Source organism: Procambarus clarkii, chromosome 51 (genome assembly GCF_040958095.1).
Source record: "Procambarus clarkii isolate CNS0578487 chromosome 51, FALCON_Pclarkii_2.0, whole genome shotgun sequence".
NCBI lineage: Eukaryota > Metazoa > Arthropoda > Malacostraca > Decapoda > Cambaridae > Procambarus > Procambarus clarkii.
In genome coordinates, this window is record NC_091200.1 from 19,072,783 (window position 1) to 19,092,320 (window position 19,538).

The 19,538-nt window shown below is 37.7% G+C and overlaps 3 protein-coding genes across 6 annotated transcripts in view; 2 read left to right on the forward strand and 1 right to left on the reverse strand.

The window, feature by feature from the left end:
* The window catches only part of LOC123774476 (uncharacterized), a 274,120-nt gene that overhangs the window by 185,559 nt on the left and 69,023 nt on the right, over positions 1 to 19,538 (forward strand). The window lies entirely within an intron of this gene.
* On the reverse strand, positions 1,595 to 4,486 carry LOC138351921 (baculoviral IAP repeat-containing protein 8-like). The gene is made up of 3 exons (XM_069304066.1): positions 2,859 to 4,486; positions 2,566 to 2,730; positions 1,595 to 2,454 (listed from the first exon to the last, which is right to left on the reverse strand). The coding sequence occupies exons 1-3, from the start codon at positions 3,223 to 3,225 to the stop codon at positions 1,769 to 1,771; spliced, it is 1,218 nt and encodes a 405-aa protein (XP_069160167.1). The 5' UTR covers positions 3,226 to 4,486; the 3' UTR covers positions 1,595 to 1,768.
* LOC138351919 (uncharacterized) lies at positions 4,482 to 8,252 on the forward strand. Of its 2 annotated transcripts, none has more exons than XM_069304065.1 (2): positions 4,482 to 6,441; positions 6,590 to 8,252. In XM_069304065.1, exon 1 carries the CDS (start codon positions 4,550 to 4,552, stop codon positions 5,447 to 5,449), a length of 900 nt encoding a protein of 299 aa, XP_069160166.1. In that variant the 5' UTR covers positions 4,482 to 4,549; the 3' UTR covers positions 5,450 to 6,441; positions 6,590 to 8,252. The 2 variants fall into 2 exon arrangements, with proteins under 2 accessions (XP_069160166.1, XP_069160165.1); XM_069304064.1 differs by having other exon boundaries at positions 5,077 to 6,441.

The window sequence follows — 19,538 nt, forward strand, 5'->3', positions numbered from 1 at the left end:
GTCAGTTACTGAGCTCCAGCTCTCGTCCCCGCCTTAGTTCTCTTTCATATCTTCGTTAGTATCAGTCCAATTTCCCTGAAATTTTTACCCTCTGTATTTCAGACATAGTAAATATGAAGTAAACAATTATAAAACTCTAGCTCTTGTCCTCTGTCCAAGCTCACTTTTGTAAAATCATTACTCTCAGTCCAAATCACCCAACTACATTTTCAGACATAGTAAATAAAAAACCAGTTCAGTTATTAAGTTTCAACTCTTGTGCCCCAGCTTAGTTCATTTGTACAAGTTCTTTATTTTCCAACTAAATCACCCTGAGATTTAAGATCACCGTATTTTCTAACGTAGTAAAATTAATCTGGACATTAGCCTTAGATCATCAGACATAAATATATTCGATCAAGTCCGTCTCCAGCGTATCTCTTATCCGAGTATACACATAACCCCAACCTGTTTAATTATCTTTCACCCCCTCCCACCTTCCTCCATCTCATCCAAGTCTCGTAAATTTAAAATGTAGCTGTTAATTTGCGTTCTTTCCCCGTTCATAGCATATTCTCTGTAAGTTCAGATCTGTACTTAGTCTTACATATTCTCTACTTCTTTCCAATTTTATACAAGACTTAAACAACTATTACCGTCTCCTCTATCTTATTTAAACATGAGTCATATGTAAATATACCCCGACTCTTTCCATCCAATACAAGTCCTAGCTTGTTCACCGCCCAACTCACTACGCTATTTCTACTCTACATGTTATAGCATGTTTTCCGCTCATCTTGGTACCAACCCTTACAATCTCTCTCTCATTCCTTTTACATGTCTCAGCATGTCTCAGCATGTTCGCCTCGCATCTTACTACGCTGTCTACTTTACATGTTGTAGCGTGTATTACTGTGTCCCATATCTTATTTAAACATGAGTCATATGTAAATATACCCGACTCCTTCCATCCATTACAAGTCCTAGCTTGTTCACCGCCCAACTCTCTACACTGTCTACTTTACATGTTGTAGCATGTTTTCCGCACATCTTGATACCATCCCTTACAATCTCTCAATCCTTTACACATCCCAACTTTCAACCCTTTCTTACAATTTTCCTCCATCCCTCCGCTACATGTTCTTACCCGTTCATTACAGTCCACTACTTATTCTCTAATCATCTCTGTACTAATTCTCAAAACTAGTTGGTTCTGTCATTTTAGTAAGTAAGTAAGTAGATCATCGTTATTAACAACGACAACAACAACAACAACAGTAACATTACTAATTCACAGTAAGTTACTACTGAGCATTTGGTAGTTATCCATTTTCAAATAATGTCAATATAAATCATTCTAAGACATCTTCGTACAATTAAAGATACTTGCCCGTGCACTAAGTCATTACTTACAGTAGCATCTTAAGGCATTGTTTTCGTAACTCAGTTTTATTAAACATACACCTTCATTAGTCAAAGGAAAACTTTTCAAGTCATTGTATTCAATATTTCCGTTAAACTTACTACATCATGTCATTATTCGGTTTCATAATTAAGTACTTGTTTCAGTCCTCCAATGTAATAAGCAAATTATTCTATTAAGGATAAAGAAATCTTATTTAGAAGAGGCATTAAGTTTATTACAACATTTAACGCATACAAGTGTTCTTAGTAGTTATACAGGTATTCAAGAAATCATAAGTGTTCTTAGTAGTTATACAAGTGTTCAAGAAAATCATATACAAGTGTTCTTAGTAGTTATACAAGTGTTCAAGAAAATCATAAGTGTTCAAGAAGCAATTGGATTTATTATATATAAAATATTTCCTCTACAAATTGGACAGCATTTCAGAGCTAAAAGACAACCACTGCATGTCACCATATGTTTACATGGTAGTATTACAATATTTATATTTTTATCCATACAAACTCTGCATAAAATATCTTCTTCCCAAGATTGTTCTATACAGTCCTTGTTTTCATCAGTGTTAGTACAAGTCTCCGGTAAAGTTTTCAATCCCAGATCTTCAAGCGTAGCTTCTTGTTCCTTTTTATCATCAACTGCTTCATAAATTAAGTCCCGTACCCGTAAATAAATATCTGTTCCCTCTTGCATATACCTCAACACGATTTCTAGACATCTACTTTGTATAATAAAAGGCAACAAATCTCTGGATTCCTTAAGGTACTCACTTAAAGCATATCTTATACTCTCCACAGGTATTAATTTTTTATGAATCAGATGTTTGAACTTATCCATACCCTCCATTAAGATATTAATTAAATCATTGTCTATAGGTTTTATAGGTAATGGTATTGTCAATCTAGCATTCTTAACAAATTCCTTGCCCCTTGCAAGAATAATGTAAGCACATTCTGGACTACATCTCGCATGTAACGTCCAAGGATCATCTTCTGGTCTCCAATTTCGTATTCCACAGGCGCAGTGATAGCAGCAGACGTGGTCACTTATACCTGAAAACCATAAAACAATCCAGCATTATCTCGTTACTATCTTTTAACTATTATTCATTATTTCTTTACTTATAACTCTATTAAGTTTAAAATAGTTAAAACACTTCATACCACAGTAAAAAAAACCAGCTTCTGCCAGCTCATGAGAAGTTTGCTTGACGCTTCCAGGCCATGTCATATCAAATGTCTCTAGGCGAGATTTATAAGTTACCAATCCTGGATTCAGCGATTTCCTAAATTTGATCAATCCCAGATCTTCCTTAGGAGGAGCACCACCTAAAAAAATATAACGTAGTTACGTAAATTATTCTTTAGAAGAATAAGAAGTATCTATTTAAGCAATCAAGTTTTGTACAGAGTATATAAGACTGGTATAAGAATACATCATAAGAATATATACTTACTACTACCACTTATTTTCTTATTTCCCAGTTCTATTTTATGGGAAACAAATTCCAGTCCATATTTGAAAGCTATCTCAGACACCTCTAAAGAAACATTGTCACTCCTCTCGCCTCTAATAAAGGCACAGTCTTGATTAATGATCTTATGACGTCTTCTGGGGGTATCACCAACAATCCATGCACCTACTATACAATAACAAAATGCACACAAACAGTAATCACTATTGCGAAGGTAATAGAACCCATCTTCAACTAAGTCAATAGGGTTTAACCACTTAATGGGCCAATCCACAAATGTTTGTAGTCTAACTCCTGCACATTTAAGGCTTTCTATACTGTAAAACTTCCTGGCACACAAAGGATCCATCGTGTGAGGGCAGCACTAGCTATTAGAGTAGGATAAGCAAGTATATATATCCCTAAAATAAGTATCGTACATCGCTACATATTTAACAGTTTCCTCATTTATAATAGACAGTAATCTCCTCTAAATACTTCTCTATTTAAAAATCCTTAAAGTTTCATAATTAAATGAAGCTCTTATATAAATACTTAGTAAACTACTTTCATTATTTATTAGACTTATTAGAAAAATACATCACTTTGGCAATCTCGCTAAAAGTATACTGTTACGTCATTATTCGTAGCTGCCGTACATAATGATAGATATATATATATATAATTTAGTAGTAAATTCTTATTTAATCTAATTAAAATATATGCTTAAAGCATCTATATCCTAAAATGAAATATACTATTAGTTATAATGTAATATATAATATCACTCTAAGGTAACAAAAATCCTTATTAATATATTCAAATAAGTGGTAACTTTTACATTTCCCCCAATATAAGAGCGCGGACCTCGCATTAGGGATATTATTACGACTATCTGGTTCGTATCTACTACCTTACGAGGAAGAAAATTCACCATGGATACTGTTCTGACAACTTGTCAGGGTTATTTAACCGACGATTCATTTTGTAATAATGAAACCTGTATTGTGTACGGAGTGAACTGTATATCCTGTGTTCCCAGAGGAATGGCTCTAGACTTAGCCAAGAAATATTCTCATGCTGATGCTTATAATGTTCGCCGACCCTTGTACAGTCTTAAGAGATGTATCCCTGAAGATCGTCCAGTACCAGGAACAATTCATATCTCTAAAGGAGAAAATCTTCCGTATATTGTTGCTATAGCCACACAATACGGTATTGGATTACCTATAGAAAGTAATAACATTGCTCAGGGAATTATAGAAAACTCAAAAGACAGAAACATGCTCTCTGGATTAAACGAAGATACATCCATTAATCGTCTCGTCTACTTCAAGAATGGTATGAAAGATTTATTTAACTTTATCAAGGGCTCTCCTCAAATTATGAGAGTTATAATACCAACAGGAATTGGGATTACATGTGTTCGAAGAGATAAAGTTTGGGAAAATACTTATCTTCCTGTTATTGAAGATATGTATAAACAGTTAAAACCCTACGGAGTGGAAGTTAAATTACTGTTTAACGAGGAGATTATGCAGAGGAAGAGCAAGTAACACTTGGCAACCTTTTGTGTGCGCAGTGTTTCTACGCGCAGCCTAAAGATGTATATATGCTTCCCCCGGAGTGATCTCTTACGGTGTCCTCCTCTTCTTGGATGTCAGAATCTACTTCAAGCTTGGATATTCAAGGCTATGGAGATCAAGACTATTATTGGAGACTTTGCCTCCCTGCCCGTCTACAATAATCACGACTGTTTATTGTACGATCTTGATGCTACGAGTGTACAAATGTGTAAAATTGTGCAAGGATTGTGGGATCGTTACCCATATGCGAGATTACATCGTGAAAACTTTCCTTACAAAAACAGGGCTGTTGTATCTTATCGCAGTAACCCTGGCAGTATACATATTGGAGAACCACCTGAATTTAACAACAGGATGGATGAAGATCCCCATCTACCCCTTATTATTGGTTTAGTGACTCAGTTTGCTAGTAGACCTGCAACTTTACCAGCATATGAAAATCCTCCGTGTGAAGTACGAAGTTTAGATGAACATTTTTACGATGGACTTGAAAAAGATACAGAATATCAGAGATGGCGCTGGTTTGAAAATGCTCTGAAGGAAGCCCTTGTTTTCATTCTTAAAAGATGTGTTAAGAGAATTATTATTCCATATGGGTTTGGCATGTCAAGTTATTTGGACAACTGCGCAGTATGGGAAAGTAAATATTTGCCTATACTTGAGAAAATAGGACAAAAACTACGAAAACGAGGTATTGTACTCTTCATAGTACGTCCCGAAAACATCGTTCCTCCTCAGTCATCCACCCACGGCATCTTTGAAAATAAGATTCCATACATTGCTGTTCTTCAAAATGGATCCACAACTAATGCTACTGATGCTGCTAGGACACCTGAAGATGATGCTACGCCTGCTACCGCTGATGCTAGTTCACCTTCTATCAACACTAAGTTGTCTGATACAATTAATTCAACACCTGTTAATGTTACTACGTCTGTTGATACTAATGTTACAATGTGTGTTAGTAGTAGTTTTACAAATTTAGAAGAGAAGATGGATTGGGAATAATAATGTCTGTAAATAATTTATACTTTGTACATTTTTACAAATTAAATACATTGTACATTTTTACACATTAAATAACAAAATAGAAACTCGTGTGTTTATTTTCTCCCTTTTTAATGTCTAAATGTCAACTCTACTTTTCTGAGTATATAGGAAGAGGTACGAAACTTTTTCTGTCTTACTTCAAGATGGATTGTTCTATGTACATGCAAGTGAAGCTTAAGCGTTTGAATAAGTGTATTATAGATGCTGATTTTACTAGTGATGAAATTCTAAAACCTGGAGACTGTCTTGTCTACGATTCTCATAATTTATCTGGTGGATTTGCACAACTGTTATGGGAAAAATATCCTTACAGTAAAGTTTCCGAGTGTGAAGTGGTACAGAATAATATAACTCCTGGTGGTATAGTACTTGCTTTATCTCCAGAACCAGAAATAAAACCTCATATTATAGGACTTCAATACAGTAGCTCTAATGAAGATCTAGGATTACAGAAAGATATTATTAAACGTTGGAGTTTTAAATCTGCAATAAGGCAAATTTGTTGTCAGGCAAGAAATAATAATTTAATCCAGCGTATAATTATTCCATATGGTATTGGGTTTAATGACGGAATAGGATGGAGTAAAGAAGAACAAGAAGAATGGGAGACACACTATTTTCCAGGACTAGCCCATTTAGCTTATGTTTTAAAGAATAATAAAAAAGAATTATTAATGGTTCGTATACCTCTTGGAGAAGATGTTACGGGGACTGGGAGAGAGAAGAAACAAGTAGAGGGTAGATCTAATAAACGGAAGAGAATGTCGTAGTTAAAACTAGTAGATCTGAAATAATACATATAACTAATTTGGAAACTACAGCTAAGAGAGAGGGGGCGGAGCGTAACAATCTCCGATGTGATAAGCTAGGTCGGGATATATCTTGACATAAACTCCCCATCTCGGTCCAGCAGTGAGAAGACATACTCGGATCGATGGCTGCTGTATACAGTAAGTGATTATTGTATGATGTACTTACAGTACTCGTTATATTTGTTGTGATATAATTTTTGCTTATTATTGAATATCTTTTAGTTTTGAAATATTATGATTATTTAATAGTCCCTGTGTTAAATATTGTATTTTTCTTTGTTTAAAGATCTACCCCATGTGATGGATGTGAAGAGTCTACCAGGGTTTGGAAGCATGCCTGATCTTGTGTCAGAAACTATATGGCAAAGTCCAGCTTCGACTGTTTTGTGGAAGAATATGCCCCTGGCTGAAAAACGGACTTATAAAGTGATGACACATACTGATAAATGTACGCATGAGAACATTGTTCCAGCTCTAGCAAAGTTTATTAGCAAAAGTGAAAATGTTTTAATGATACTGATCGGTCATGATTTTATAAAGTTGAAAGAAGAACTTCCAATGATAAAATGCGACATAGTCTTATTTAGCTTAAAAGAGAGTGTTACAGATGTACTCAAGAAACATGAGAATTGTCAAGTGTTGTTGCTGACGAAAACTCCTAGTAAGGCCGAGATGAAGAAAATTTCTTTGTTATTTAAAGGCGATAAAATAATTTGCACTTTTAGACCTAAACCCCGTTTTAAATACATATTTCCAGAATTTGAAGAAGTGCCTATAGGATGTAACTTAAAGGATAAATTTTTTATAAGAAAATTTGTGGATGAAATTGGTTCTCCAAATGCTGCAAACTGGTTTATTAATAAGTTGAGTTCTGAAGAACGAGAAGTGTATACTATAATGAGCCAGGATGAACTGCAACAGCAGGTAAATAGTAAGACTGTGAAAGAGCTTAGTATTATTCACCCTAAAACAGAAGAAGATGAACATTGGAGTTTAATTGATCATATGGAGGAGAGCTTTCCATCTTTTCCGTTAAATTTAATAAAGATGAGACCAGAAATAGGATATCATACCCCCCAAAAGATAGAAATAGAGGCAGTGATGAGATTTATAGGACAGGATCCTGTACTTGGTGTTTTCTCTGGTATGGCCTTTATTGAAAATCTTATTAGGATAAGACATACTAATGTGGTACGAGCTACAGATAATTACTCGAATATGGGTGAGAGTAAGTGGATGGAGGTTGAACAAATGGATGCTGTAGAAGCAGTTAGGACTTATTGTAATGACAGAGAAGTACTTCTAATGTCCTGGCCTGAATTGATTCGTGATGATAATGTTTATAGCGATGCTTTCTATGTTTTAAAGGAATTTAAGGGACAAAAACTAATCTATTTTGGAGAAGGGGAAGGGGGATGCTGTGCATGTGATGGATTTTTTAACTTGCTGGATAGTGAGTTTCATTGTGTGAAATCAAATACATGTTTTACTTATAATTCTTTTATAAATTCAAATGTTTATTTCTATATAAGACTATAGTGTTTATGATTTCTTGAACACTTGTATAACTACTAAGAACACTTGTATATGATTTTCTTGAACACTTGTATAACTACTAAGAATACTTGTATATAATTGCTTCTTGAACACTTATGATTTTCTTGAACACTTGTATAACTACTAAGAATACTTGTATATAATTGCTTCTTGAACACTTATGATTTTCTTGAACACTTGTATAACTACTAAGAACACTTGTATATGATTTTCTTGAACACTTGTATAACTACTAAGAATACTTGTATATAATTGCTTCTTGAACACTTATGATTTCTTGAACACTTGTATAACTACTAAGAACACTTATGATTTCTTGAATACCTGTATAACTACTAAGAACACTTGTATGCGTTAAATGTTGTAATAAACTTAATGCCTCTTCTAAATAAGATTTCTTTATCCTTAATAGAATAATTTGCTTATTACATTGGAGGACTGAAACAAGTACTTAATTATGAAACCGAATAATGACATGATGTAGTAAGTTTAACGGAAATATTGAATACAATGACTTGAAAAGTTTTCCTTTGACTAATGAAGGTGTATGTTTAATAAAACTGAGTTACGAAAACAATGCCTTAAGATGCTACTGTAAGTAATGACTTAGTGCACGGGCAAGTATCTTTAATTGTACGAAGATGTCTTAGAATGATTTATATTGACATTATTTGAAAATGGATAACTACCAAATGCTCAGTAGTAACTTACTGTGAATTAGTAATGTTACTGTTGTTGTTGTTGTTGTCGTTGTTAATAACGATGATCTACTTACTTACTTACTAAAATGACAGAACCAACTAGTTTTGAGAATTAGTACAGAGATGATTAGAGAATAAGTAGTGGACTGTAATGAACGGGTAAGAACATGTAGCGGAGGGATGGAGGAAAATTGTAAGAAAGGGTTGAAAGTTGGGATGTGTAAAGGATTGAGAGATTGTAAGGGATGGTATCAAGATGTGCGGAAAACATGCTACAACATGTAAAGTAGACAGTGTAGAGAGTTGGGCGGTGAACAAGCTAGGACTTGTAATGGATGGAAGGAGTCGGGTATATTTACATATGACTCATGTTTAAATAAGATATGGGACACAGTAATACACGCTACAACATGTAAAGTAGACAGCGTAGTAAGATGCGAGGCGAACATGCTGAGACATGCTGAGACATGTAAAAGGAATGAGAGAGAGATTGTAAGGGTTGGTACCAAGATGAGCGGAAAACATGCTATAACATGTAGAGTAGAAATAGCGTAGTGAGTTGGGCGGTGAACAAGCTAGGACTTGTATTGGATGGAAAGAGTCGGGGTATATTTACATATGACTCATGTTTAAATAAGATAGAGGAGACGGTAATAGTTGTTTAAGTCTTGTATAAAATTGGAAAGAAGTAGAGAATATGTAAGACTAAGTACAGATCTGAACTTACAGAGAATATGCTATGAACGGGGAAAGAACGCAAATTAACAGCTACATTTTAAATTTACGAGACTTGGATGAGATGGAGGAAGGTGGGAGGGGGTGAAAGATAATTAAACAGGTTGGGGTTATGTGTATACTCGGATAAGAGATACGCTGGAGACGGACTTGATCGAATATATTTATGTCTGATGATCTAAGGCTAATGTCCAGATTAATTTTACTACGTTAGAAAATACGGTGATCTTAAATCTCAGGGTGATTTAGTTGGAAAATAAAGAACTTGTACAAATGAACTAAGCTGGGGCACAAGAGTTGAAACTTAATAACTGAACTGGTTTTTTATTTACTATGTCTGAAAATGTAGTTGGGTGATTTGGACTGAGAGTAATGATTTTACAAAAGTGAGCTTGGACAGAGGACAAGAGCTAGAGTTTTATAATTGTTTACTTCATATTTACTATGTCTGAAATACAGAGGGTAAAAATTTCAGGGAAATTGGACTGATACTAACGAAGATATGAAAGAGAACTAAGGCGGGGACGAGAGCTGGAGCTCAGTAACTGACTTGATCTTATTTACTAACTTTGAAGTATGTCTGCTTTTAATTTTAGGGAAATTGATGGGTTATTTACAAAGATACGAAAGAGAATTAAGGCGGGGACGAGAGCTGGAGCTCGATAACTATTTGATTTTATTTACGGCGTCTGAAATACAGAGGGTAACAATTTAAGGGAAATTGGACTGTTACTAATGATTTTGTACAAATGAACTAAGCTGGGGACAAGAGCTAGAGTTTGATAATTGTTTGCATTTACTAAACTATGTCTGAAATACAGAGGGTAGAAATTTCAGGGAAATTGGACTGATACTAACGAAGATACGAGAGAGAGCTAAGGTGGAGGACAAGAGCTGGAGCTTGGTAACTAATTACTGTATTGAACTACGTTTGAAATATGATTATTTTTAAATTTTAGAGGGATTGGAATGATAGTATTCTTTATACGACAGGGGACTAAGGTGGGGAACGTGAGCTAGAACTTGCTTACTAACATGATTTATTTGTGTAAAACTGACTTGCTTAATGAAAAGGAGCAAACATACTGACTTGCTTAATGAAAAGGAGCAAACATACGATGTTGGAAAATAGTTGAACTGAATGAAAGGAGAGAGAGAGAGGAGGGACGGTCCAGATATTATGAGAAGATAACATAAGATAAGAGGTCTGGCTGACCGGGCGTAAAGTAAACACAGGTGAGGCGACAGATTGCGAGGTACGGGGGGGAGGGAGGGGGGTGTGATGTACGAAACCCTGAAAACAATGACTTACACAGGTGATTTTCTAAATTTATATGAATAACTAAGGCTTACATAGACGATTTTGTAAGTTGAAAACATGTAAAATATGTCCGTAGAGTTCTCCTGGAAGCCCTAAAGTGCTACACATGTTATTTGAATTTCTCCCATAAGGCCTTAACAAACTTCTAAGTCTCGGAAATTATTTTTCTTATAAGAACTTTAGCAAACTCGTATGACATTATTTTTCATTATAAGAATTCCCTAATTCTAAATCTGTGACTCCCCAAATTCACCTGAAAACCCTTGGGGCGCACAGGGGATATTTGACCTGAAACCCTTGGGGCGCACAGGGGATTTTTGACCTGAAACCCTTGGGGCGCACAGGGGATATTCTAAATTTACCTGAAACCCTTGGGGCGCACAGGCACTTTTTTTCCCAGAGTTCTCCTGGAAGCCCTAAAGTGCTACACACGTTATTTGAATTTCTCCCATAAGGCTTTAACAAACTTCTAAGTCTCGGAAATTATTTTTCTCATAAGAAATCCATACTTCTAAAATCTGTGACTGCCCAAATTCGCCTGAAAAACCCTGGCTCACAAACACGAATTTCTAAATTTACCTGAAACCCTTGGGGCGCACAGGGGATATTCTAAATTTACCTGAAACCCTTGGGGCGCACAGGCACTTTTTTTCCCAGAGTTCTCCTGGAAGCCCTAAAGTGCTACACACGTTATTTGAATTTCTCCCATAAGGCTTTAACAAACTTCTAAGTCTCGGAAATTATTATTTTTCTCATAAGAAATCCATACTTCTAAAATCTGTGACTGCCCAAATTCGCCTGAAAACCCTGGCTCACATAGATGATATTGGAACCTGAAACCCTTGGGGCGCACAGGGGATATTCTAAATTTACCTGAAACCCTTGGGGCGCACAGGGGATTTTTCTCCCAGAAAAAAAAATTCGTCTGTGTGGCGCCAACCCTACTACTGATACAGTCCCACTCAGGAGACTGTTTTTCAAACTTGAGAGGCAGGCAGGACTTACTTAACAGGCAGGAGCTAGAGAGTAGCAGTCAGAGGCGAGAAGTCAGACTGACGAACTGTAACGAGTGGAGTACCTCAAGGATAGGTGCTAGGACCAGTTCTATGTCTAATGTACGTGAACGACCTGTCTATAGGAGTCGAGTCCTATATGTTGATGTTCGCGGATGACGCGAAATTAATGAGACGAGTTGTGACAGATGAGGATTGTAGGATCCTCCAAGAGAACTTGAACAAGCTGCAGAGGTCAGAGAAATGGTTACTTGAGTTCAAAACGAGCAGGTGTAAAATATGGAAAGGAGACTAGGTGACAGAAGACCAAAGGGACAGTACACAATGAAGGGAAACTACCTTCCTGTGACGATTCGAGAAAATTACCTGGGAGTAGATGTTACACCAAATCTAATTCCTGAGGCACATGTAAATCGGATAACGACAGCAACGTACTCTATGCTAGCAAGTTATAACGTCGTTCAGAAGCCTAAGGAGGGATTCAGAGCGCTTTACAACTACTTACAGGAGACCAGTCTTTGAGTATGCAGCCTTCATTATGGAGCCCTCACCTAAAGAAACACATTAGGAAACTGGAAAAGGTTAAACAATTTGCGACGAGGCTAGTCTTGGAGTTGCAAGGGGATGAGATATGAAGAGCGACCTGAAGGAACTGGACCTGACGACACAATAAAAAAGGAAGGAGCTGGGAGATATGATAGCAGCATATAAAATATTTAGGAAGATTGACAGAGTGGAAATAGACGAAATGTTCTCACGGAATACTAACAGAACAAGGGGACATGGATGGAAGAGGGAAATTCAGATAAGTCATAGCAACATTAGAAAGTTTTCTTTTAGTGTAAGAGTTGTAGGGAAATGGAATGACCTTGTTTGTGGAAGCAAACACTATTCATAGTTTTAAAACTAGGTATGATTGAGAAGAAAGACAGGAATCATTGCTTTAAACAACCGGCGGCTAGAAATGCGGGATCCAAGAACCATCGCTCGATCATGCAGACACAAATAGGTGAGTACACACACACACACACACACACACACACACACACACACACACACACACACACACACACACACACACACACACACACACACACACACACACTAGAAAACAGGCTAGTAATAGGTGGCACGAGGACTTACGAGTCAAATTGCCAAATCAAACGGTGGGCAGTAAAGCTTAGTGGAACAAGACAAATAGCTGAGAAGAATTAACATCTGACGAGATCTTTTCTACCAATAAACAACTCTGAGTATTCTTTAGCCGCGACTGTTGCAGAGAGATACAATCTCCTGGTTTTTTACCTGACAAGCAAAATGCAAGTTACTGAACGAGATCGATCTTTCCCAGTGTTACCTTCCATTACTATTTATCGTTGACTGCATGTAAAATAACACAATAAAACGATTAAAAATTTTTTTCCTTGAAGTAAATGTTTACAAGGTTCTAGTTCCAGAATCCGTTAAACCCAAAATCCATGGAAAAATGTGTGGGTTCAATAGCATTTACCTTCACAGACCTCATCCAGGCCTGCAGTGATATGCAAACTTTACCACATATGAACAAGGAGGCCAACTTAATATCTGTTCATAAAAAGAAAGACATCATTAGAAAGCTATTGAGCAATATCCTTGCTCTTTGCTAATGGGAAGATCTAAAAACAAATAAACCTTGCTGAGATTAAAAATCCTTCTTGATAAGAATTAAGTAAAACACAGTTTGGTTTTAGATGCAATGCAAACAAATTAGACCTGTTACTTCACTGCAAATTGAAACAAGATATATGACTTTTGAGAAGATGTGTGTGTGTGTGATTCAGCTGAGATTATCGCTTTAGATAATTGGGTTTGATGAGTTTTTATTTCTCAAAATTATTTTAGTAACTGAACTCCCTAAATAAAAGAGTTATCAACAGTAATTTACCACGTGAACACTCAACAGAAGTGCACCCCAGGTTAGCATGAGTAGACCATATATGTTTAACATTTACTTGGACCAAACTCTGAAGTTAATTGCAGAGACTTAGAGATTAGCGACTTAGTTGAGAGAGCTGCACTTAGCTGCACTAAGTCCAACCAGGCTGTTGGACGCGGCTGCTCGCAGCCTGACGTATGAGTCACAGCCACAGCCTTGTAAGCGATATAACGTATAGTAATTTTACGTATTGGCATTTAGCTGGTAAGGCAGACGACGTGACGTCACAGAAACAACTACCTCGATCTTCGCTGACAATTAACAATAACAACATAGTTTATTTCATTTATTATGCACCTCATACCAATCCTGTGGGTGGTAGTGGAAGAAGTCAAAGAGGCACATAATGGGCTGAAGGACCGCAGAATCCTGGAAGAGAGAGAGAGAGAGAGAGAGAGAGAGAGAGAGAGAGAGAGAGAGAGAGAGAGAGAGAGAGAGAGAGAGAGAGAGAGAGAGAGAGAGAGAGAGAGAGAGAGAGAGAGAGAGAGAGAGAGAGAGAGAGATCCCCCCCCCCCATTCCCATTCCCCGTTCCTCTTCCAATCACGCCATTCATTCCCCCTCTTCCCAAAGCCTTAACGCCTCCTCTATTCCTGTGAGGACGCGACTCGCCGACAACACCCCGTCTGTTTTTTCCCTCACAAGAACACACAAGAGGAAACAGGCAGCTGTGGTGAGGCTCCGAGGGAAGCAGGGCGAAAGATCCCTTAATTACATTGTTGTTAAGAAGATAAGTTAAAAAATACACACACACACACACACACGCTCAAATACACACACACACACACACACACACACACACACACACACACACACACACACAACTGGAGAAGGTTCAGAGGTTTGCGACGAGGCTTGTCCCAGAGCTACGAGGGATGGGATATGAAGAGCGGCTGAAGGAACTGAACCTTACGACACTAGAGAAAAGAAGGGAGAGAGGAGATATGATAGGGACATATAAAATACTCAGGGGAATTGACAAAGTGGAAATAGATCAAATGTTCACACGTAATAATAACAGAACGAGGGGACATGGGTGGAAACTGGAAACTCAGATGAGTCACAGAGATGTTAGGAAGTTTTCTTTTAGCGTGAGAGTAGTAGAAAAATGGAATGCACTTGGGGAACAGGTTGTGGAAGCAAATACTATTCATACTTTTAAAACTAGGTATGATAGGGAAATGGGACAGGAGTCATTGCTGTAAACAACCGATAGCTAGAAAGGCGGGATCCAAGAGTCAATGCTCGATCCTGCAAGCACATATAGGTGAGTATATAGGTGAGTACACACACACACACACAGGGCGCTGGTAGCTGAGTGGACAGCACGCTGGATACGTAATCCTGTGGTCCGGGGTTCGATTCCCAGCGCCGGCGGAAACATATGGGCAGAGTTTCTTTCACCCGGATGCCCCTGTTACCTAGCAGTACATATGTAACTGGGAGTTAGACAGCTGTTACTGGCTGCTTCCTGTGTGTGTGTGTGGGAGGGGGGAGGAGTTAGTAAGTAGTTAGTAACAGTTGATTAATTGACAGTTGAGAGGGCGGGCCGAAAGAACAGAGCTCAACCCCCGCAAGCACAACTTGGTGAATACAACTAGGTGAATACAACCGGCCTGACATTCCATTTTTGTTTTGAGTTCATATTCATATCATCCTGTCTTGTGTATCAATCCTGTTATCCTTTTCCCTTTCCCCCTGTCCTGCGCTTTCTTATTCCCTTTCTTCTCTCGCACTCTTCCCAGTTCTACCGTCTTTTCCATAGTTCTTCTACCTTCTCTCTTTCTCACACTAAACCTCTGCTCTCCAATCACTCCTCCCGCATTCTCCTCTCATTTGTAACACTCTTATCTCTCTCTCTCTCTCCGTTCCCTGTCTTTTTTTTATCGGTCATTGCTCTCTCCCACAGTCTTTCTGTCCATATCTTCCTTGCTCCCTCCTTCCGTCTCCTTCCCTCCCTGCTTCCCCTGCCCTGAAAACCTCCACCGTCGGCCTCCAGGTGACTTCTGGAGGCGCGTGGTGTACATCTCAACAGAATGAGCTAACAAAACACTCTTCTGGGTGTAGTTCGTGGTCGTGACGCCCTCTTTTGGAAAATACGGAACTCTAGGGAGTAGGCAAGTGACCTGGACTTCGTGGAGGAAGTGTTTCTGTTGCGACTGTAAGGTAACTCCTGTAATATATATTCCCTGGAAGATATACCCCCCTATAAGTGGTGTATCATTTCGAGATGGGTGTATTATTGAAGTGGATGGTAATATGTAACTGACAATAGTTAGGGAAAGTGTAGAAGGGAAATGGGATTGGAGGTCTGGCGTATATAAAATTGCTTATATCAAGAGCGGAAGCTTAGTCCGTTTGATAGACAATAATTGTATTTGAGAATTTGACTCGTGGTAATTGGTAATTTTACCCATTTCTCCAAGTTTTCTGTCCTAGAACGAGGCTTCATGCCTTTCCATCTCCTTTTTTCAAACGTTGTGGAACACCTTTCCATTGCTCTTGAAACGTTGCATCACCTCCATGTTTTCACTCCAGACGTTGCATAACCTTTTCCATACTTCGGCTTCAGACGATCATAATCTATTCCTATACGCACACCTCAGCCTTATCGACCCCACGCCCCTTTTCATCTCCTCTCCTAGAACATTACGTAGAATCTTTTCCATCCCTCTTCCATTCTTAAACGTGACGTAACCTCTTTCTATCTGCTCACAACACACGTAGACTATACCCATTCATTACTCCACATAATTCCTCTTTAAACTTTTATCCCGATAATATCCTGCCTCTTAACTTAGCCTGGAACCAAATCTCAACGTTGCTCTTCTCCGTAAAACGACCTTCTCATAGATTCCCCTCAACCGAACACCAAAATGAATTCCTTCTGAATTACCCTGAAGCTTGGGCAGTGAGAGTAGGGATGGGGAAAGTTTGGGAGATGAAGGTAATAAAGAGAGGAGACAAGGGAAACTGTGAATAAGAGAGCAAGAAGGAATAGGAGTGAAAGCTGAAAGTAGGGGATGACGATGAGAGAAAGACAGAGCATTGGATAAGAAAGGATGGTGTTAGTCCTTGGACATAAAATTTCACTTTTAGCGTCTATCCCTTCGACTTCTCACTCTCCCTGTGGAGAGTGAGGAGTTATAGGGATCAATCCCCCCCCCCCCACCATGGAGTGAGGAGTCGTAGGGATCACCCTCCTCCTCCCTGGGAGCCGAACCCTTTCATACACCATTAGAACCTCAGAAAATCCTATTTAACTACCCCAAACTGTTTTAACTGTTTTGTATTTTCTCTATCCCTTGTCGTCTTCTCTCGCTGATGTCGTTGTTCAGTAGTTTAGCATTCGATGTTTTGTGTTTGCTAACGATGCAAATATTTTTGTTTACACCATAATATGGAATTAAATTTATATGTGCAGCTTATATATCAATATCATTGTTATTAGGAAAAAAATCAGTAGGAGCTGTGATGAGGGTTCGAACCCATGCACTAGTGTTCCCAGGCACACGCACTAGACAACCAGGCCACGACATGGTCAAAAGGTTTGCAACCTGAGTAAACTACTGCAACCTCGAGGATAAAAATATATGATCAGGGATTGAATTTTTTTTTAAACTCTCAATAACTTGTTTTTATCAATTACAATGTCTTACAAATCCAGTCGAATGAATCTAAATATTTAGCTAGTGTCAAGTGATAGATATAGATATTTAGCTAGTGTCAAGTGATAGATATAGAGACCGTTTACCGGTGTAATCAAATGACAGAAAAATGGCATTTGTTTTATAACTTATTGTGGACAAGCTTTTCCTTAAATCTTGGGTTTTGTGGTCGGCTCCTACATAATCCTCTTGTAAACAAACAACCTCGTTAGGATCTAGAGCTCTCTTTACTGTAGGTATTTCTCTATATAAATTTGCGTCCGTTTATATATATATATATATATATATATATATATATATATATATATATATATATATATATATATATATGTATATATATATATATATATATATATATATATATATATATATATATATATATATATATATATATATATATATATATATATATATATATATATATATGTTTCATTGAATATGACCGCATATTCTGTATTAATTATTTTCTGGTTTAGGGCTTCTATCCCTTTAACTATTTTCTTAGCATCAGGGCTTAATTGAAATAGGAGTTCTCCAAAACTCATTTTCGTACTTTTAAGGTGAAGAAAAGAAGTGATTTACTATAGAGTGTATTACACTTATTTGTATAATTTGCACGACGTTTCGAACCTTCATGGTTCATTCTCAAGTGAACAGATCTTACAATACTAGTTGATTTTATACCCGCATTAGGTCAGGTGATAATACAATGAAGGTGAAAACATGGGGGGATACATAAGGGATAAACATAGGGGCTGCAGAAGGCTTATTGGCCCATACGAGGCATCTCCTATCTAAACACAAAGATTAATCCAGTGTAATTGGCCTGTTATGTTGGACATTGTCTTCTGTGTTGGCATCGATATGTTCTTGTCTTGTCCTTACTCTCATGGTGGGTACTCTACCCACCATGAGAGTAAGGACAAGACAAGAACATATCGATGCCAACACAGAAGACAATGTCCAACATAACAGGCCAATTACACTGGATTAATCTTTGTGTTTAGATAGGAGATGCCTCGTATGGGCCAATAAGCCTTCTGCAGCCCCTATGTTTATCCCTTACGTATCCCCCCATGTTTTCACCTTCATTGTATTATCACCTGACCTAATGCGGGTATAAAATCAACTAGTATTGTAAGATCTGTTCACTTGAGAATGAACCATGAAGGTTCGAAACGTCGTGCAAATTATACAAATAAGTGTAATACACTCTATAGTAAATCACTTCTTTTCTTCACCTTAAAAGTACGAAAATGAATTTTGGAGAACTCCTATTTCAATTAAGCCCTGATGCTAAGAAAATAGTTAGAGGGATAGAAGCCCTAAACCAGAAAATAATTAATACAGAATATGCGGTCATATTCAATGAAACATGTTTGAAAGAAAACCTGCTGCCAGTATACACCAATATATATATATATATATATATATATATATATATATATATATATATATATATATATATATATATTACCAGCTACTGGAAGGTAGTTGTGCTTTCTGGGTTCGAGTCCCACTGGTGGGTGTTGTCCAAAGATTGTTTATCTTCACTTGTGGTTTATGCAAGTATAGGCTTATAAGCTGGACACGAGTTCTCTCACATTGACAGTGGCTTGACGAAAATTGCAGACTGACCCCTCACTCATCTGGTGCCTTCGGGAGGTAGAGATGTTTGAGATATATATATCTCGAACTATCTACTTCTTTTGTAAGGTCTGATGGCGTAGTGGGTTAAAGCATACTAGTTATGCCAGCTACTGGAAGGTAGTTGTGCTTTCTGGGTTCGAGTCCCACTGGTGGGTGTTGTCCAAAGATTGTTTATCTTCACTTGTGGTTTATGCAAGTATAGGCTTATAAGCTGGACACGAGTTCTCTCACATTGACAGTGGCTTGACGAAAATTGCAGACTGACCCCTCACTCATCTGGTGCCTTCGGGAGGTAGAGATGTTTGAGATATATATATCTCGAACTATCTACTTCTTTTGTAAGGTCTGATGGCGTAGTGGGTTAAAGCATACTAGTTATGCCAGCTACTGGAAGGTAGTTGTGCTTTCTGGGTTCGAGTCCCACTGGTGGGTGTTGTCCAAAGATTGTTTATCTTCACTTGTGGTTTATGCAAGTATAGGCTTATAAGCTGGACACGAGTTCTCTCACATTGACAGTGGCTTGACGAAAATTGCAGACTGACCCCTCACTCATCTGGTGCCTTCGGGAGGTAGAGATGTTTGAGATATATATATCTCGAACTATCTACTTCTTTTGT

Bases quoted from the DNA above. Each gene is read 5' to 3' on its own strand.
- LOC138351921 (XM_069304066.1), bottom strand. From the start codon at position 3,225: ATGGATCCTTTGTGTGCCAGGAAGTTTTACAGTATAGAAAGCCTTAAA. The intron at 2,731-2,858 runs GTAAGTATATAT...ATATTTTTTTAG, and splicing joins TAAGAAAATAAGTGGTAGTA to GTGGTGCTCCTCCTAAGGAA. The intron at 2,455-2,565 runs GTATGAAGTGTT...TATGGTTTTCAG, and splicing joins AGCTGGTTTTTTTTACTGTG to GTATAAGTGACCACGTCTGC.